Source organism: Vombatus ursinus, unplaced genomic scaffold, assembly GCF_900497805.2.
Source record: "Vombatus ursinus unplaced genomic scaffold, bare-nosed wombat genome assembly UNPS02006779.1, whole genome shotgun sequence".
NCBI lineage: Eukaryota > Metazoa > Chordata > Mammalia > Diprotodontia > Vombatidae > Vombatus > Vombatus ursinus.
In genome coordinates this window covers 7,057,761-7,071,965 of record NW_020946557.1, presented here as the reverse complement: position 1 = coordinate 7,071,965, position 14,205 = coordinate 7,057,761, and the positions used below count along the sequence as shown (strand labels likewise).

Genomic DNA, 14,205 nt, shown 5'->3' with positions numbered 1-14,205 from the left:
TCTGAGTCAGCAAGTAAAAAATGCAACTAGTTAATTTCTGATAATCTTCTCCTAAAAGCATATCTTGCTTGCAGAATGATTCCCACCCCCTAATCACACATTCAGCTAATACACAAAAAGTAGTATAATTAACTTTTGAATTCAGAATATAAGATTATAACATTGAGGAGGCAGGTGACTCAACTCAATGTTAAGTATGACTACCTGAAAAAAGTCTCTATTTCATTAAAGTCCAAAAGGAATAGATAAAATATCTTCTCTAAATTTTGCTATATTATACAACTAAGACTGACTCAGAATATATATTCACACATCATAACACATATTCTAGACTTAGAACCCAAAATATAGACTTTAGAAGAAAGATTTTGTTAAAATATTGAAATACCTGAAATAATTAGCAGAGATCAATTAAGCAGAATTGTTCTTAAGTATTAGAATGCTATTGTTTAGAACATTGTGAGATGGAGCAATGAATTAAATATACAAAAATAGGAAAACTCAGAATTTGGTAGAGAAATAAGGAATATTCACTGGTTTTTCAAATTGTCATTATAGCAAAAACTGTTTTTTAAGCTATGTGTTCTGAATACTTGCAGTTAGAATTCAAGTATCTGGGGTTTACAATCCCCCCCACAAATGAATAAATTCAATTGGCCTTTTAAATTCTAAAGTAACCTTTGAATAGAAGAGAACTATTACTGAGAGCTAATTAACTCAATGTAACTTCAATAGTTTACTCATTCTAAGTTAAAAATGAAGTTGCTTAGCTTTTTCCTTCCTTAAATACAAACTCCTTCATATTTAGTAAAGTCCCAAATTCAATACTATGGTGGGGGGACCTCAAAACAGTTTCATACATATATATGTATATGCCCACAGAAATATATATTTCATATATATACACACATACGAACATACATATGCCTTTATTAATCTCCTCAAATTCACAGGGTAATTAGAGCTAGAATTTGGTTTTCTAAATTTTATGATTTTAATGTAACTTTGTATTACCAAACAGAATCAAATTAGAGTGGAGCTCCCTCAGATCTCACTCTGTGTCTGGGCTATCCTCAGACTTTACTCTGGGTTAGGCTACCCTCAGTCTTCAATCTGCTATCTGTCTGATGGTCTACAAAAGAATGTGAACTTTTTGCACTTTTAGAGGTAGAAGAAGATAGCAGCAATAATTTGTAAAATGACTAATTACTTCATCATGTGGAATTTACCCAGTCCATGATTTGCTGTCAGGCCAAAACTGGTCAAAAGTTTGTTAGTTTGTTTTAATTTAAATAACATAGCAAAGAAAACAGACTTACATTCGGTGTAGACTTCAGATTCAGGATCAGTGTTTCCAGAAACAGTGAGAAATGCCTGAGAGCCAATGCTATTCAAATCAACCTTTTCAATGTCAGACACCATAGAGTTCACAACATGCTGGTCAAAAAGGGCTGGTCTGGCAATCTGCATTTGTCAGGAGACAAGATATGAAGAGGTACATCATTTCACTTCTCCCAGAAAGAAAACTTTTATGATGACTAGAGGAGAAAACATCCTAGATATACATCTACTTCTAATTTTGAGATTAAAATAGCAAGCTCACAGAATTAAAGCTAGAAGGGAGTTTAGAGGTGTTTAATAAATGCTAATTGACTGACTGATTGACTAATCTTTGGTTTCTTTTGTAAGCCTACATATTTTGTAGTATGGATTTTTTTAATGTTTTTAAGCATTATTCTGAGGAGTCCATAGGCTTCACCAGACTGACAGAGATCCAGGACACACACAAAAAAAGAGCAAGAACTTCCAATTAAGCCCACTCCTTCATGTTACAGATTATTAATAATAATCAACATGTTTTAATAATTAATCTCATTGTAATATTAATAATTAACCATCATAGTTCATTATTAATTATCACAATAATGTTTATATTGGGTATTCAAAAGTCTTAGTACTTTTGAGAAACCCCATATAAGGCCTTATGGGGTACAGAGCATTTGAAATATTATCTCATTTGATCTTGACAACAACCCTGTGAGACAAGTGCTATTATTATCCCCATTTTCCATTTGAAGAAACTGAGAAGGAGAAGTTAAATGACTTGCTCAGGGTCACAAAACTAGCTAGTCAATACCTGAGGCAGTATTTGAACTCCTCTTTTTGACTCTAAGCCCAGAACTCTGCTGTGCTCTACTGTGCCACCAAGTTCAACACTATCTACTCTGCTACCTACCTAATGGGGAAACTGAGGCCCCTATAGGTTGTCACTTTCCCAAAATCACACAAGTAGCTAGTATCAAAGGTTGAACTTGAACTCAGATCCATTGACTGTGGAAATGGCACTAATTCTACAGCAGAGGGCTGAGTTTCAAATCCTGAATGATTTTAAGCCTTTAAATCTCTGTTGTTAAATCGTAGTTTCCTCATCTATGCCATTTTTGTATGTCATAAACCCCTTACATGGTATGTAGGAAAGGCTATGGATCCCTTCTCATAATCAAGCTTTAAATACCTAAAATACGGGACAGCTAGGTGGCACAGCGGATAGAGCACTGGTCCTGGATTCAGGAGGACCTGAGTTCAAATCCGGCCTCAGACACATAACACTTACTAGCTGTGTGACCCTGGGCAAGTCACTTAACCCCCATTGCCCAGCAAAAAATAAATAAATACCTAAAATATAATATATGGGCTTACAAGGGAAACAAAAAGTTAGTCAATCAGTCAATAAACATGCATTAATTTATAACTGTGTCAGGCACTGGAATCATCACTGGACATACGAAGAAAGGCAAAATCTCTGCTCTTGAGGAACTCACTGTGTAGTGGGGGAGACAACATAAAAACAACTATATACAAATAAGATATGTACAAGAAATTAACAGAGGGAAAGGATTAACATTAAGGAGATCAGGAAAGGCTTTTCATGGGTGGGACTTTAGCTGGCATTTAAAAGAAACCAGAGAAACCAGCAGGCAGAGACAAGAAAAGGAATTCCAAGCTGGGGTATGGGTGGCCAGTGAAAATGCATGAAGTAGAGAGAGTATCTAGTGCAAATAATAGCAAAGAGGCCAGTGTTACAGGATTGCAGAGTACAAGAGAGAAAGGGGATGGGTGTTGGGGGGAAGAGGGGTATGAGGGTATGAGGTATGAGAAAACTGGAGAGGTAAAAGCGTACCAGTTGGTAAAGGGTTTTGAAGCTAGAGGATTTTATATTTGATCCTGAAGTTGACGGGGAGCCATTGGACTTTATTGGGTTAGTAATTTTTTCCCCTCCAACTTCACAGACCACCCAAAATCTACCCACAAACTCCTTAGATGGTCCTTGACTTTCCTTCCCACCCTATACCTAAAATCCAGTGAACAATCCTGTAAAACAAATGAATAATAAGTTGGTTTGGTTTTTTTCCCACAAAAGTTAGCTATTCCTACCTCTGCTTCTTGTGTCTTTGCTGATTTAGATAGATTAGGAAGGAAGGAAGGAAGGAAACACACATTTATTAAATTCTTACTATATGCAAGGCACTCTGCTGAGCACTTAACCTTTATTATCTTATTTGATCCTCACAACAACCCTAGAAGGTGAGAACTATTATTATCCCATTTTTCAGAGGAGGAAACTGAGGCAGAGATATTAAATGATTTGCTGGGAGTCACACAACTAGTAAGTATCTGAGGTCAGATTTAAACTAAGTTCTTCCAGACTCCAGGCCCAGAGTTATATTCACTTCACCACCTAGCTGCCTAGCCTCATGAAAGATTTCATGAGCTTCTCACCTTAGAGAATGAAGTCTCTCACTTACAGGATCAAAAAGAAGCCTAAAAAACTCACCTCTCTTCTATGATAACCCACAAAGATGGTTCTTCCAGAGATTAAAACACTGAAGAGGATAATCATGTGGAAAAAACACACTTTTAAAAGACATACATGTGACAGTTTTCTTATTTAGAATGAAACTACTGATTTCTTGCCTCCCCAAAGGGGTGTGACACTTTAAATGAGAAATGGAAGTTTTTTTTACAATTGGCAACTTGATAAGTAGTGGATATGTGGCTTTTGTTTTGACCATATGAACTTGTGTGTCCAAAAGAAGAATTTCATCCCTTGATTACACTGTAACTGATAGGGTTTTTTTTTCCTTTTTAATGTAGCAAATAGCCAAGAAATTTTAGATATAATTCTCACACACACAACCTCCAGACTTACCTGAGCAAGATGTAAGAAGGAGGTTTGCCGTTTTAGGGAAGATACAAATCTCCGCACGATGGGTAGTTTCTTATCAGTTAAGGCTTCTGGCAGGTTTTCCAAGGATGAAACAACCCACTGTTCCCAATTTTTAGCAAAATTTCTTATGTCTGCTAATAAACTACAAAGAAACCCATCTGTTAAATGCCAGGACTGCTGTGGGAGGGAGAAATAACTAAAAACTTAGAAGTTAAAGAAATTCAATGGACTTAGACTTGACTGTTTTGAAGCTCTCTCTCACATCTAAATTTCTATGACTCCAGGAAATGAGGAATATTCCTTAAAAGCTAATAAGTTCTGAAGGATAACTTTCTGACAACAGACGTGGACTTTTGATTGCATTCTTCAAAGGAAATAAAACTAAGTAATATTATCTTAATTAATGTGATTGTTAATCACAGATAGTTTAACATGATGGAAAAAACCAAATTTGGAGTCAGAAGAGACGTTTGGATGGCCCCATTGTTTACAAATTATAAACTTGGAAAATTTACCTGTGGACTTTAGTTTTCTCATCTGCAAAATGGAAAAATAGTACCTTCACCATGCATTATCTCCTATGATTGTTATGAAAGTCAAATGAGATCATTCAACCTATCACTTCATCTACTACACTCAAGTCATTTTGCTAGGTACTGGGGATATAAAGACAAAAAAAAATTTCTGCCCTCGATGACCTCGTATTCTACTTTGGGAGTAGAAGAATGATAGAGGATAATTTGAGAGTGACTGAGGTTACAACTCAGTATAACAAGAGGGATGATGATGGTTGAACTCTCAATGGGAAAAGATGAGCCAGTTTGGTGGGGGAGGGAAAATAATGAATTCTCTTTTAAACAGGGTGAATTTGAAATTCAAATGAAATGTCTAGATTAAGGTGTCCATCAGGTAGCAGGTGGTATCAAACTTGAGGTTAGGAGACAGATTAGAGCTATAGATTAGGACTGTAATATAGATAGAAAGTTAGATAGATGGATAGATAGATAGATGGATAGATGACAGATAGATAGATAGATAGATAGATAGAGAGATAGATAGATAGACATAATTGAACCCATTGAAGTTGATGAGTTCTCCAATGAAAGTACTTTGTAAATCCTTGGGTACTAAACAATAGTAATAGCTAACATACACACACACACACACACACACACACACACAGAGTACTTTGCAAAGTGCTTTACAAATATTATCTCATTTTTATCCTCACAACCACCCTGAGAGGTAGGTGAAAACATGATCAGTGATCTGTGCCTTAGCTGCAATCTACCAAATATCTCTCTGTATTTGCAATTTATTCATATATTTATAAACATTCATTTGACTGGATGGTTGGCCACATGTAAACATAGTCATTATGTTGCAGAAACTTTGATCTACTGCAGAGCCCAGAGAATATGTTTCATGTATTCATATTGATCTAACTCAATGTCAGTTTCACTAAACAAAAGCAGTAATAAGACCAAAGGAACATTTTGTAAAAGAATGGTAAAAAGAAAAGACTGCAAGAAAAATATAATTCAGTTAAGTGTAATTCATAGGATCATTGATATGAAGTTGTTAAAGCACTTAGAGACTAACCACCACTTCAATCCCCTCTCTTTGCAGAGGAGGAACCTGGGACTCAGAGAATTCATACACTCTGCTCATGGTTACACTACAGAAAGTAGAGGAGTCAGGATTTGAACTCAGGATCCCTAATGACTCCTAATCTAGTACTTTTTTTCAGGACACCAGGCTGCCTCCCAATGAACTCTACCACATACTTATTGCACACTTTCTCCATGCTTAGCACTGTATGCATTTGCTTCTCAATATACTAAAGCAAATTTTAAGCTAGTTATTATTCAAAAACAAAGGATTATGTTGGGATTTTTTTTAATTCTGTTTTTCTACTACTGGAAAAAAAATGTTTTATACAGGGCCTCCAACAAGTAGTTGACATCAAATCATCAGAACCATTTATTCTTAGAAGACTACATTACTGTAATATTACTTTCTCACTTATACAAATTGCTGTTGATTCTAGGGTCATTGTTTCCAAACAAATATATGGTGCTGCACTTCTCGATGGGCTTAAGTCTTTCCTTAGGAGTCTTACTGTTGGAGTGATATAACATTTATGTTTAACAAACCACTTTCTGTTGAAGAATATTTCCGTATGTCTTAAGAACTAAGTAGACTTAGGTTTTCCGAAGTCTACCCACAAGTTTCAAAGACATAATGTTCCCTCACCTTTCTTTCTATGATACTTGAGTATCATAGAATATGATGAGTAATCACAAATATACAAGGACTTTTGGGAGATGACATACAAATAACTAATAAAATGGAGGAAAGTAACAAAATACACGCTAAATAAATTGCCACCTATTACTTAATGCTCCAAACTTCCCATTGCCCAAAAATGTCCTCTTCTATTTTATCTCCTTCCATCCCTACCTTGGGTCATACCTGGAATTCCTTCTCTATTCCACCCCAGACTGATCTTTGATTATTGAAAATCTACCCGCCCTTTAAGGCCCAGTTCAAATGCATTGATTTGATTGATAGATCAATTGATAGAACTGATTCTCTGACTGGAAATGATTTGTCTCATCTGATCTTATGGTATTTATATATACTTATCCCATTTAATCTGTACTATACTAACCTGAGCACATTTTATATCCTCTACTAGGTTGTAAGTTTGCTGAAGGCAGAGGTCATTATTTATAAATAAGGCAAAGGTCTGATTTAATCTTTTAATATCACCTTTGCAAAGTCTTGGTATTTAATATTTTTTTTCTACTGAATAGATATCTTTTCTTCTGGGGTGATTCTTTTAAAATTTGATTAATTGGTAGAGAAAGGAGAAAGGGAGGAGATCTGAACCTGTAATTCCATTGGTATGGGGATCTACCATTAGGAACTTTCCTCAGCCAAGGTAATTGGCACCTTCTCTGAAACCTCCAGTGTTAGAGAGTACCTTGGGTGCACTGTGACCTTGCTCAGGGTCACAAAGCCAATATGTGTGAAAGGCAGCATAAGGTCTTCCTGACATCAAGACTAGCTCATTCTTTACTATACCTTAGCACCTCTCCTTTGGTGTAATATATAGAATGAAAATCTTTACTGACAGGTTTAACATGTTTAACCTGACTTACCTACCTTTCAGGCATTTCTTGCATTGTTGCAGGAATGAGGACATCTGTTAGGACCTTAAACATAGGGAAAGACAGTCAGCTTAAATCTTTAGTACCAATACTTCACATAAACTCACTTAATAATTAGTAATTACCCAATTATTTTCATGGATTTCTATTTTTATAATCTTTAAAATGTGTGCCTATATGGGTACCAAGGGTAGGGGGACATATGGGGTATATTATATAGGATTAGAGGCAGAGTAGACTAAAGAGGACAGAAAATCCCACATATATCAGGTTGATGATCTTGGAAGGTGGGGAGGAAAAGAAAGAAGAAAAATATTGCCATGAATGCTGAATATAAGCCAAAACAGCAAAAGTCCTGAAGAGATGGTAGCACTGAAGAAACTAGGTAGACTAGGAGAGGACATTTAACAGCAATGGAGGACAATATTTAGCAGCCTACTTGAGGCAACCAGGTTATAGATTGAGATTGAGAGGTCTCAATTAACTGGGTTGAAACAAGTAAAAGGAGTTTGGAGGGAGAATAGGCTTCATAGAAAAAATAAAGAGATTCCACTAGCTACTGCAATCTCTATTAGATGTATTTGAGGGAAGCATGGAAAAATCTGAAAGGAAAGCAATTTCAAAATAAGAGTGGAGAAAATGGTCAATGTATTAATTTGTCTTTTTCGACTATACTAACTCATTACAAGAAAAGGCTTTTATTGGTGGAGAGAGTTGGTGAATAGTGTTAGAGATACAACAAAAAACATCAAAACAGAATCAATAAAATTTAAAAATACACAGATGAAAGCAAAAAGAAGTTCAAAAGGGAATACAAACAGGGCAAGTTTGTTATTACTATGTCAAATCTGATATACACTTTTTTTCTAAAAAACTAGATAATTGTTCAGTTTCATGTACAATCTGCTTTTTGTTCTCTTTACCTTGAATGTTCATGTCTGTTGATAAGTTATATTAAAAGAAGAAAGTTTATATTCAAAAAGAAAAACAACAAAAAAACCCTAAGAGTGGACCAGTAAGGTGTCTGTAGATCCTTTCTACCCAGCTGTATTTCTGTATGTATGTATGCCCACACTTCAGGTTAAAATAATTCACAGTCATTTAATATACACTGTGCATTAATATATTTTGATGTAATTCTCATATAAGACTGGTTCATGGGTTAAAAAAAGGTAATCAAACTCTATGGGGGGGTTATGTAGGATAATCTGGAAGATCACAGTTCCAACTTTTTCAACTTTTTCATCACTTCTTCATTAATGATGTGCCGTATGTTCTAGTTTTGTTGATGCACCACAACTAATCAAGATAGATCTCCAATACTCCAGTCCTGAAATATCAACTGCCTATTGGATTTTTTGAATAGTGGACATGCCCACTAGGCATCTCAAATTCACCATGTGCAAAACAGGATTTATCATTTTTCCCCCTAAAACCTCTTCTATTCTGAGCTTCCCTAATATTGTCAAGGGTACTACTATCTTCCTATTATCCCAGGTTCTCAACTTAGGTGTTCTCTTTGACTCCGCATTTTCCTTTAATCAACATCTAATCAATTGCCAAATCTTATCATCTCAACCTCCATAATATCTCCCATATATATCCCCTTCTCTCCTCTCACACAGACACCACCCTAGTTAAGGTCCTTATTAACCTCACCTGGGCAATTACAATAAGTCTAATTGGTCTCTCTGCATCAAGTCCTTCTCCACTCCATTCTACTCAGCTGCCAAAGTGATTTTCCTAAAGCCTTGAGGCCACATGTGGCCTTCTAGGTCCTTGGGTATTGCCTTTTGACTGAATCCAAGTTTTACGGAACAAATCCTCTTATGAAGGGATTTGTTCTATTAAGTTTGGATTCAGTCAAAGGTCTGCACTTGAAGACCTAGAGTCACATGTGGCCTTGAGGCTGCAGGTTCCCCGTCTCTGACAAGTATCAGTCTGACAATGTAACTTTCCTACCCAATCAACTCCAGGTCAAATATGAAATCCTTGTTTCTGGCATTTAACTCTTCACACCCTGGTCCTGTCCTGTCTTTATAATCACCATCATCATCACTTCATCTTCCTCCTCCTCCTCTAAGCTGTCATTTAATTTCATGTCTTCTAATTTTAAGTCAGATGATTTATTCCACAAACTCATGGTTTCTTGTTAGCTACTGTTAATAAGAAGCTGCGAGCCACACTGAAAAGAGAATTAAGACTAGAGTTTAAAACCCAGCCCTGATGTTTACTAATTATTTCACTGTAGGCAAGTCACTTTGCTTCTGAGACTCAGTTTCCTTCTCTGTGACACCTATACTCCCTGCCCCCCCACAAGGCTATGGTGAAGAAAGTATTTGGTAAATTTTAAAGCACAATAGAAATGTAATATTATGAATGAACCCATTTGACAAGGTTCAGGTCATTTTTTAGCACAAGATGTTGGTATAACCTCATTCTCCCCAATTGCTTGCTTCCTTGAACTGCTTCTCAGCCCCTGGATTCCTTATCTGAAGCCCAAGGAGCAGAAGAAGAGAGATGCAAACCCATTGGCCTATAGCTCTGCTCTCAGTTCAAACTTACAGATTACTCAGCAGCCACTCCGAGATTCACAGCGCTGCTAGTCTTTTAGCTGGTCCCCAGTGCTATGACTTGTTTACAGGTTGCCCCAGGAAACAAACATTTAAGTGTGAACCTGAGACTCAGGCACTGTAATCCTTTGCTTCTCTACTGCTGGTACCCAAGTCTTAGCTCTTTGATTAATGACTTATTCTCTATGTTAGAGATGATGGTACAAAACTATTCTTTATATCTGTTTAGCTACAACTTGAACTCAAAGGGGAAGAACACTGCAGCTGTCCAATCATCTTAAATGATGATTGTTCCATTCCCTCATTTGTAGAGGTGGGGTGCCTAGACACAAGATGGAAGAATGTGCTACAGCTCTGATCCTGTCTCTCTCCTACATCTGCAGCTAAGTCACTGTAAAAATCAAGTATATTTTATAATTTAGAATATAGTTTTACTGACCTTTTTAGTTTCAAAGTCTCCTGATGACAATTCATTTTTTAAAGAGCTGAACTTTTCTTTTTCACAATGTAAGTCTTAAACTCAAGGAAAATCTAATGATAATATTTACATAGTGGGCTGGTTCTCCCCATCCTTTTATGTCCATTCACAATGGTTGAGAATGGAGTTAGTCATGGACCCAGCCTCTCATCTCGATTATCTCCTCTCCACCAGAAAAACCTCCATAAATGCTACCTCACTTAGTGTTTGTCTAGAAGACTGAGGCTCTTGTCTTTCCATAAGAATCCATAATGAATGAATCTTTTGTAGACATCTGGGTCTTTGATTTCAGTTGGGACAACATGTTAAGAGCCATTTCATTAAAATTATGGGCCTTATCTATTCTACCTGATCTTTTCTTGTTTTGAGGAGAACAGTTGGAGCCAATAGAAAATAAGATGCTCAAAGGAATTTCCATAATAGCACCCAATTCTTTTTTTTTTGTTAGTATCATAAAGTGATCCAGTGAAATATCTACATGGTTTTCTTTAAACTATTATGCAAATAATAATAATAATAATAAACAGAAGTTGCATTTCTTCAACCGTTAATGCTAAGTGATGGTTTAGATAGCAGTTTTTTTAAAAAAATGAGAACAAACCTTTTTTTTGCAAAGTAATCAAAAAAATCATTTGCTTGCAAATCTTCAGCCTGAAGGTTTTTTATTGCTATATTTATGCTCAAATGCAAAATTTATTGCAAATGTTTTCCCATAAGATAGTCCAATAGGGAGTTGTTGTTATTGTTGTTGTTGTTGTTTTAAGTGCACATTGCATGTAGAAAGCATCAATGTGCAATGAGGCTCACCTTATAAAGAATTGAGTCACAAACACAGAAAATGTCAATGATAACAGGGTTTTCAAGCAGTGGGAGAAGATGATCAGGCATTCCTTGCCAAAAATGTAGTAAGAAATGTTGGATCTGTTGGTGGGGGAAAGGGTACATGTAATTAATATCTTTACTCTACATGAACACACATATAGTAAAATCAAGAAAATGTTTGTGATCACCCTTACCTCTTCAAAGTTTCCATTAATTGCATTATCCAGAACACACTGGCAGTGAGTTTTATACATCATAATGAGAGTGTCTACCTATTCAAAGAAGTGAAAATTGAAACAAAGAATATTTTCAACTCCTTTTTAATGGCAAAGGAAATCGAATAATTCTGTCTTATCAAATGGGATGGTTGGAAAAAAAAATAGCATTAATACTTTGGTGAAACTTCTGCAACACTTTTTTACCCAAGGTAAAACAAAGGAAAATTCTAAGCATATACACTTGAAAGCCTCCCTCTCCATTTCTAAATCAGTAATCTAATAGTTTAATCCTTTAAATGTCAGCTTCTTATTTCAACCATCTGATTTCATTGGTGTGGGTATTCTCTCCACCAACACAAGTCACCATCCCTCTATAATCAGTAGATGGTCTTCAAGGATTATTGTAGCTAAAACATTCATTACCTTGCAGTCAAACTTGAAATAAAGGTCTCCAAACTGAGTGAGGCTGATTGCAATATGTGAAATGTTTGATCTATTCTTAACCCCTGAGAGCATCAGTTTTCTCATTTGTAAAATAGGGCTAATAAATTTCACCAGTGATGACTTTCTCAAAAAAAATTTTAGAATATAGAATTCTACTTAAAGATCAACAAAAGTTATAGAATTTGAAAGAATCTTAAAAGTGATCTGGTTCATCCTCTTCATTTTACAGATGAGGATATAGGGTCAGGGAAATTAAAGTGACTCAGTCAAACACACACAGGTAATGAATTAGGGTTAGGATTTAATGACAGGTTAACTCCAAATCCAGTATTCAGCATCATTCCTTCACATACAAATTATCAGAATTGTTAATTTTTTTGCCAAGGTTTCAATATCAATGATTCATTTATTCATTTTCAAATTTTATAAAGACCTTGGACAATGACCGCCATTTCACAATTACCATAATTTTGCTTGATGTGACTGAGAATAGACAGTATCATTTTCAAAGCATTAGATATGCGCTCAGACAATTATTTTTTAATTAAAGTTAATGAGAGTAACATATAAATGGATACGGTTGAGAGGGGTAGCTGCCTTGGACTAAGTTATTTTAGAGGTAAAAAGTAGTCACTAACTTCTCTGCTCAACCCCTTTCACTGGAGTCTCTTTCTAGCTAAACAGATCCTAGCCCTAAATCTAAAAAAGGAATAGGGGAGGGGGAATACCAAAGACCTCCAACTCAGTCCCACTTAATCCCATTCTCATCAAAATGAGCAGACAGCTGGGAATAGGGGCACAGAGCGAACTTGCTATTTTCAAAAATAAGAGTCAGGGTCCCCAGCTGCCTACTAGATGCAGGCATAAGGTTGTTCATGATAATGCTGGCTCAGTTCTGCTCTGTCTACTTACAAATGGAAGTTTCAGTGTTTATATGAATTTATACTAGCAGCAGATTCTCTCAATCTGTTTTTGAGTTCACAAGTGAAGGAACTCCTAGGAAATGGAGAGATGAGATGAAGGTGCTAAAACACATTTCTAGAGTCTGACGTCTCTTTTCAATAATACTTGCCTCATTGAACTGCTATAAAGACCAAATAAAATGTATGCATGTTTCTTTCCTTCCTTCTGTACCTCTCTACCTATTTGTGTGCATATGGCCCAAACCTGTGATTTTGTCCATTCCTGGTGTGAAAATTCCCTCCACCATGCAGGTTAGCAATTCATCCCTAAATACAACCTCCAGAAAATGTATAGCCTGGGGCACTGAAATGTTAAGTAACTTGCCCACAGCTTGTATCTATCAGAGTCAAGCCTAGTCTTCCTGACTCTAAGGCCACTACTCTATCTACTACACCACCAGACCTCTGCCATGAATATATATATATATATATATGAAAATGGATGCATAATGCATATTTCCATATATATGTATATACAAATATGACTTCCCACCACTCCCATACATGGAGGAAAGCCAACTAAAAGGGAAACCCCAATATGGGAAAAAATTTATTTGTCCAAGATGCTAATATCAAAAAGCAGGTTGTTGGTTTTTTTCCCCCACAGGTCTTCTAGCTATGTTTGCTGCAATTTGTCCAGAGACTGGACTGTCACATTGTTAATTTTATTAGTATCTCACAAAATCCAAAGCTGCAGTGTCACTTTCACATCAGAAATATGGCAGCCTTTAGGTAACAAAATTATTCTCCAACAGTTTACAAAATTATGAAAGATCCATTATGTGAACAAATTGAGAGACATGAAGAACAGTGGCAAGAGAATGAAATCATAGGGACAGAACAATTTATGAGACTTGATCTAAATGCACAAAAAAAAAAAATCTAGCAATGAGACTGAGTAGGAATCAATCTGAAAGTTTTTTTCAACCTAAATTGAGGGGTTGGGGCAGCTAGGTGGCACAGTGGATAGAGCACCGGCCCTGAAGTCGGGAGTACCTGAGTTCAATCCGGCCTCAGACCAAACACTTGACACTTACTAGCTGTGTGACCTTGGGCAAGTCACTTAACCCCAACTGCCTTAAAAAAAATTGACAGGCAAAAGAGGATCAAAGAAGGCATAGGATAAGCTACATGAGATGGATGGGAAAATGGCAGTGTACGGTAATGATAAGGAAGAATTACTCAAACCTCATTTTGCTTCTGTTTACTCTGCTGTAAGAATAAGCTTTGAACTAGAAAGGACAGAACAAAAAAATACCTAATAGAAAGTTGATACGCAACATATGTAGTGAGATACTAGGAGA

The 14,205-nt window shown here is 36.1% G+C and overlaps 1 protein-coding gene across 1 annotated transcript in view; it reads right to left on the bottom strand.

The window, feature by feature from the left end:
- Nucleotides 1–14,205, bottom strand: part of RFX6 (regulatory factor X6) — a 71,254-nt gene that overhangs the window by 15,737 nt on the left and 41,312 nt on the right. Inside the window, exons 8-12 of the mRNA XM_027848625.1 lie at nucleotides 11,472–11,549; nucleotides 11,263–11,376; nucleotides 7,400–7,449; nucleotides 4,211–4,370; nucleotides 1,320–1,464 (exon numbers count right to left, since the gene is read on the bottom strand). Of these exons, the coding sequence (XP_027704426.1) occupies nucleotides 1,320–1,464; nucleotides 4,211–4,370; nucleotides 7,400–7,449; nucleotides 11,263–11,376; nucleotides 11,472–11,549 (547 nt within the window). The remainder of the gene's footprint in view (nucleotides 1–1,319; nucleotides 1,465–4,210; nucleotides 4,371–7,399; nucleotides 7,450–11,262; nucleotides 11,377–11,471; nucleotides 11,550–14,205) is intronic.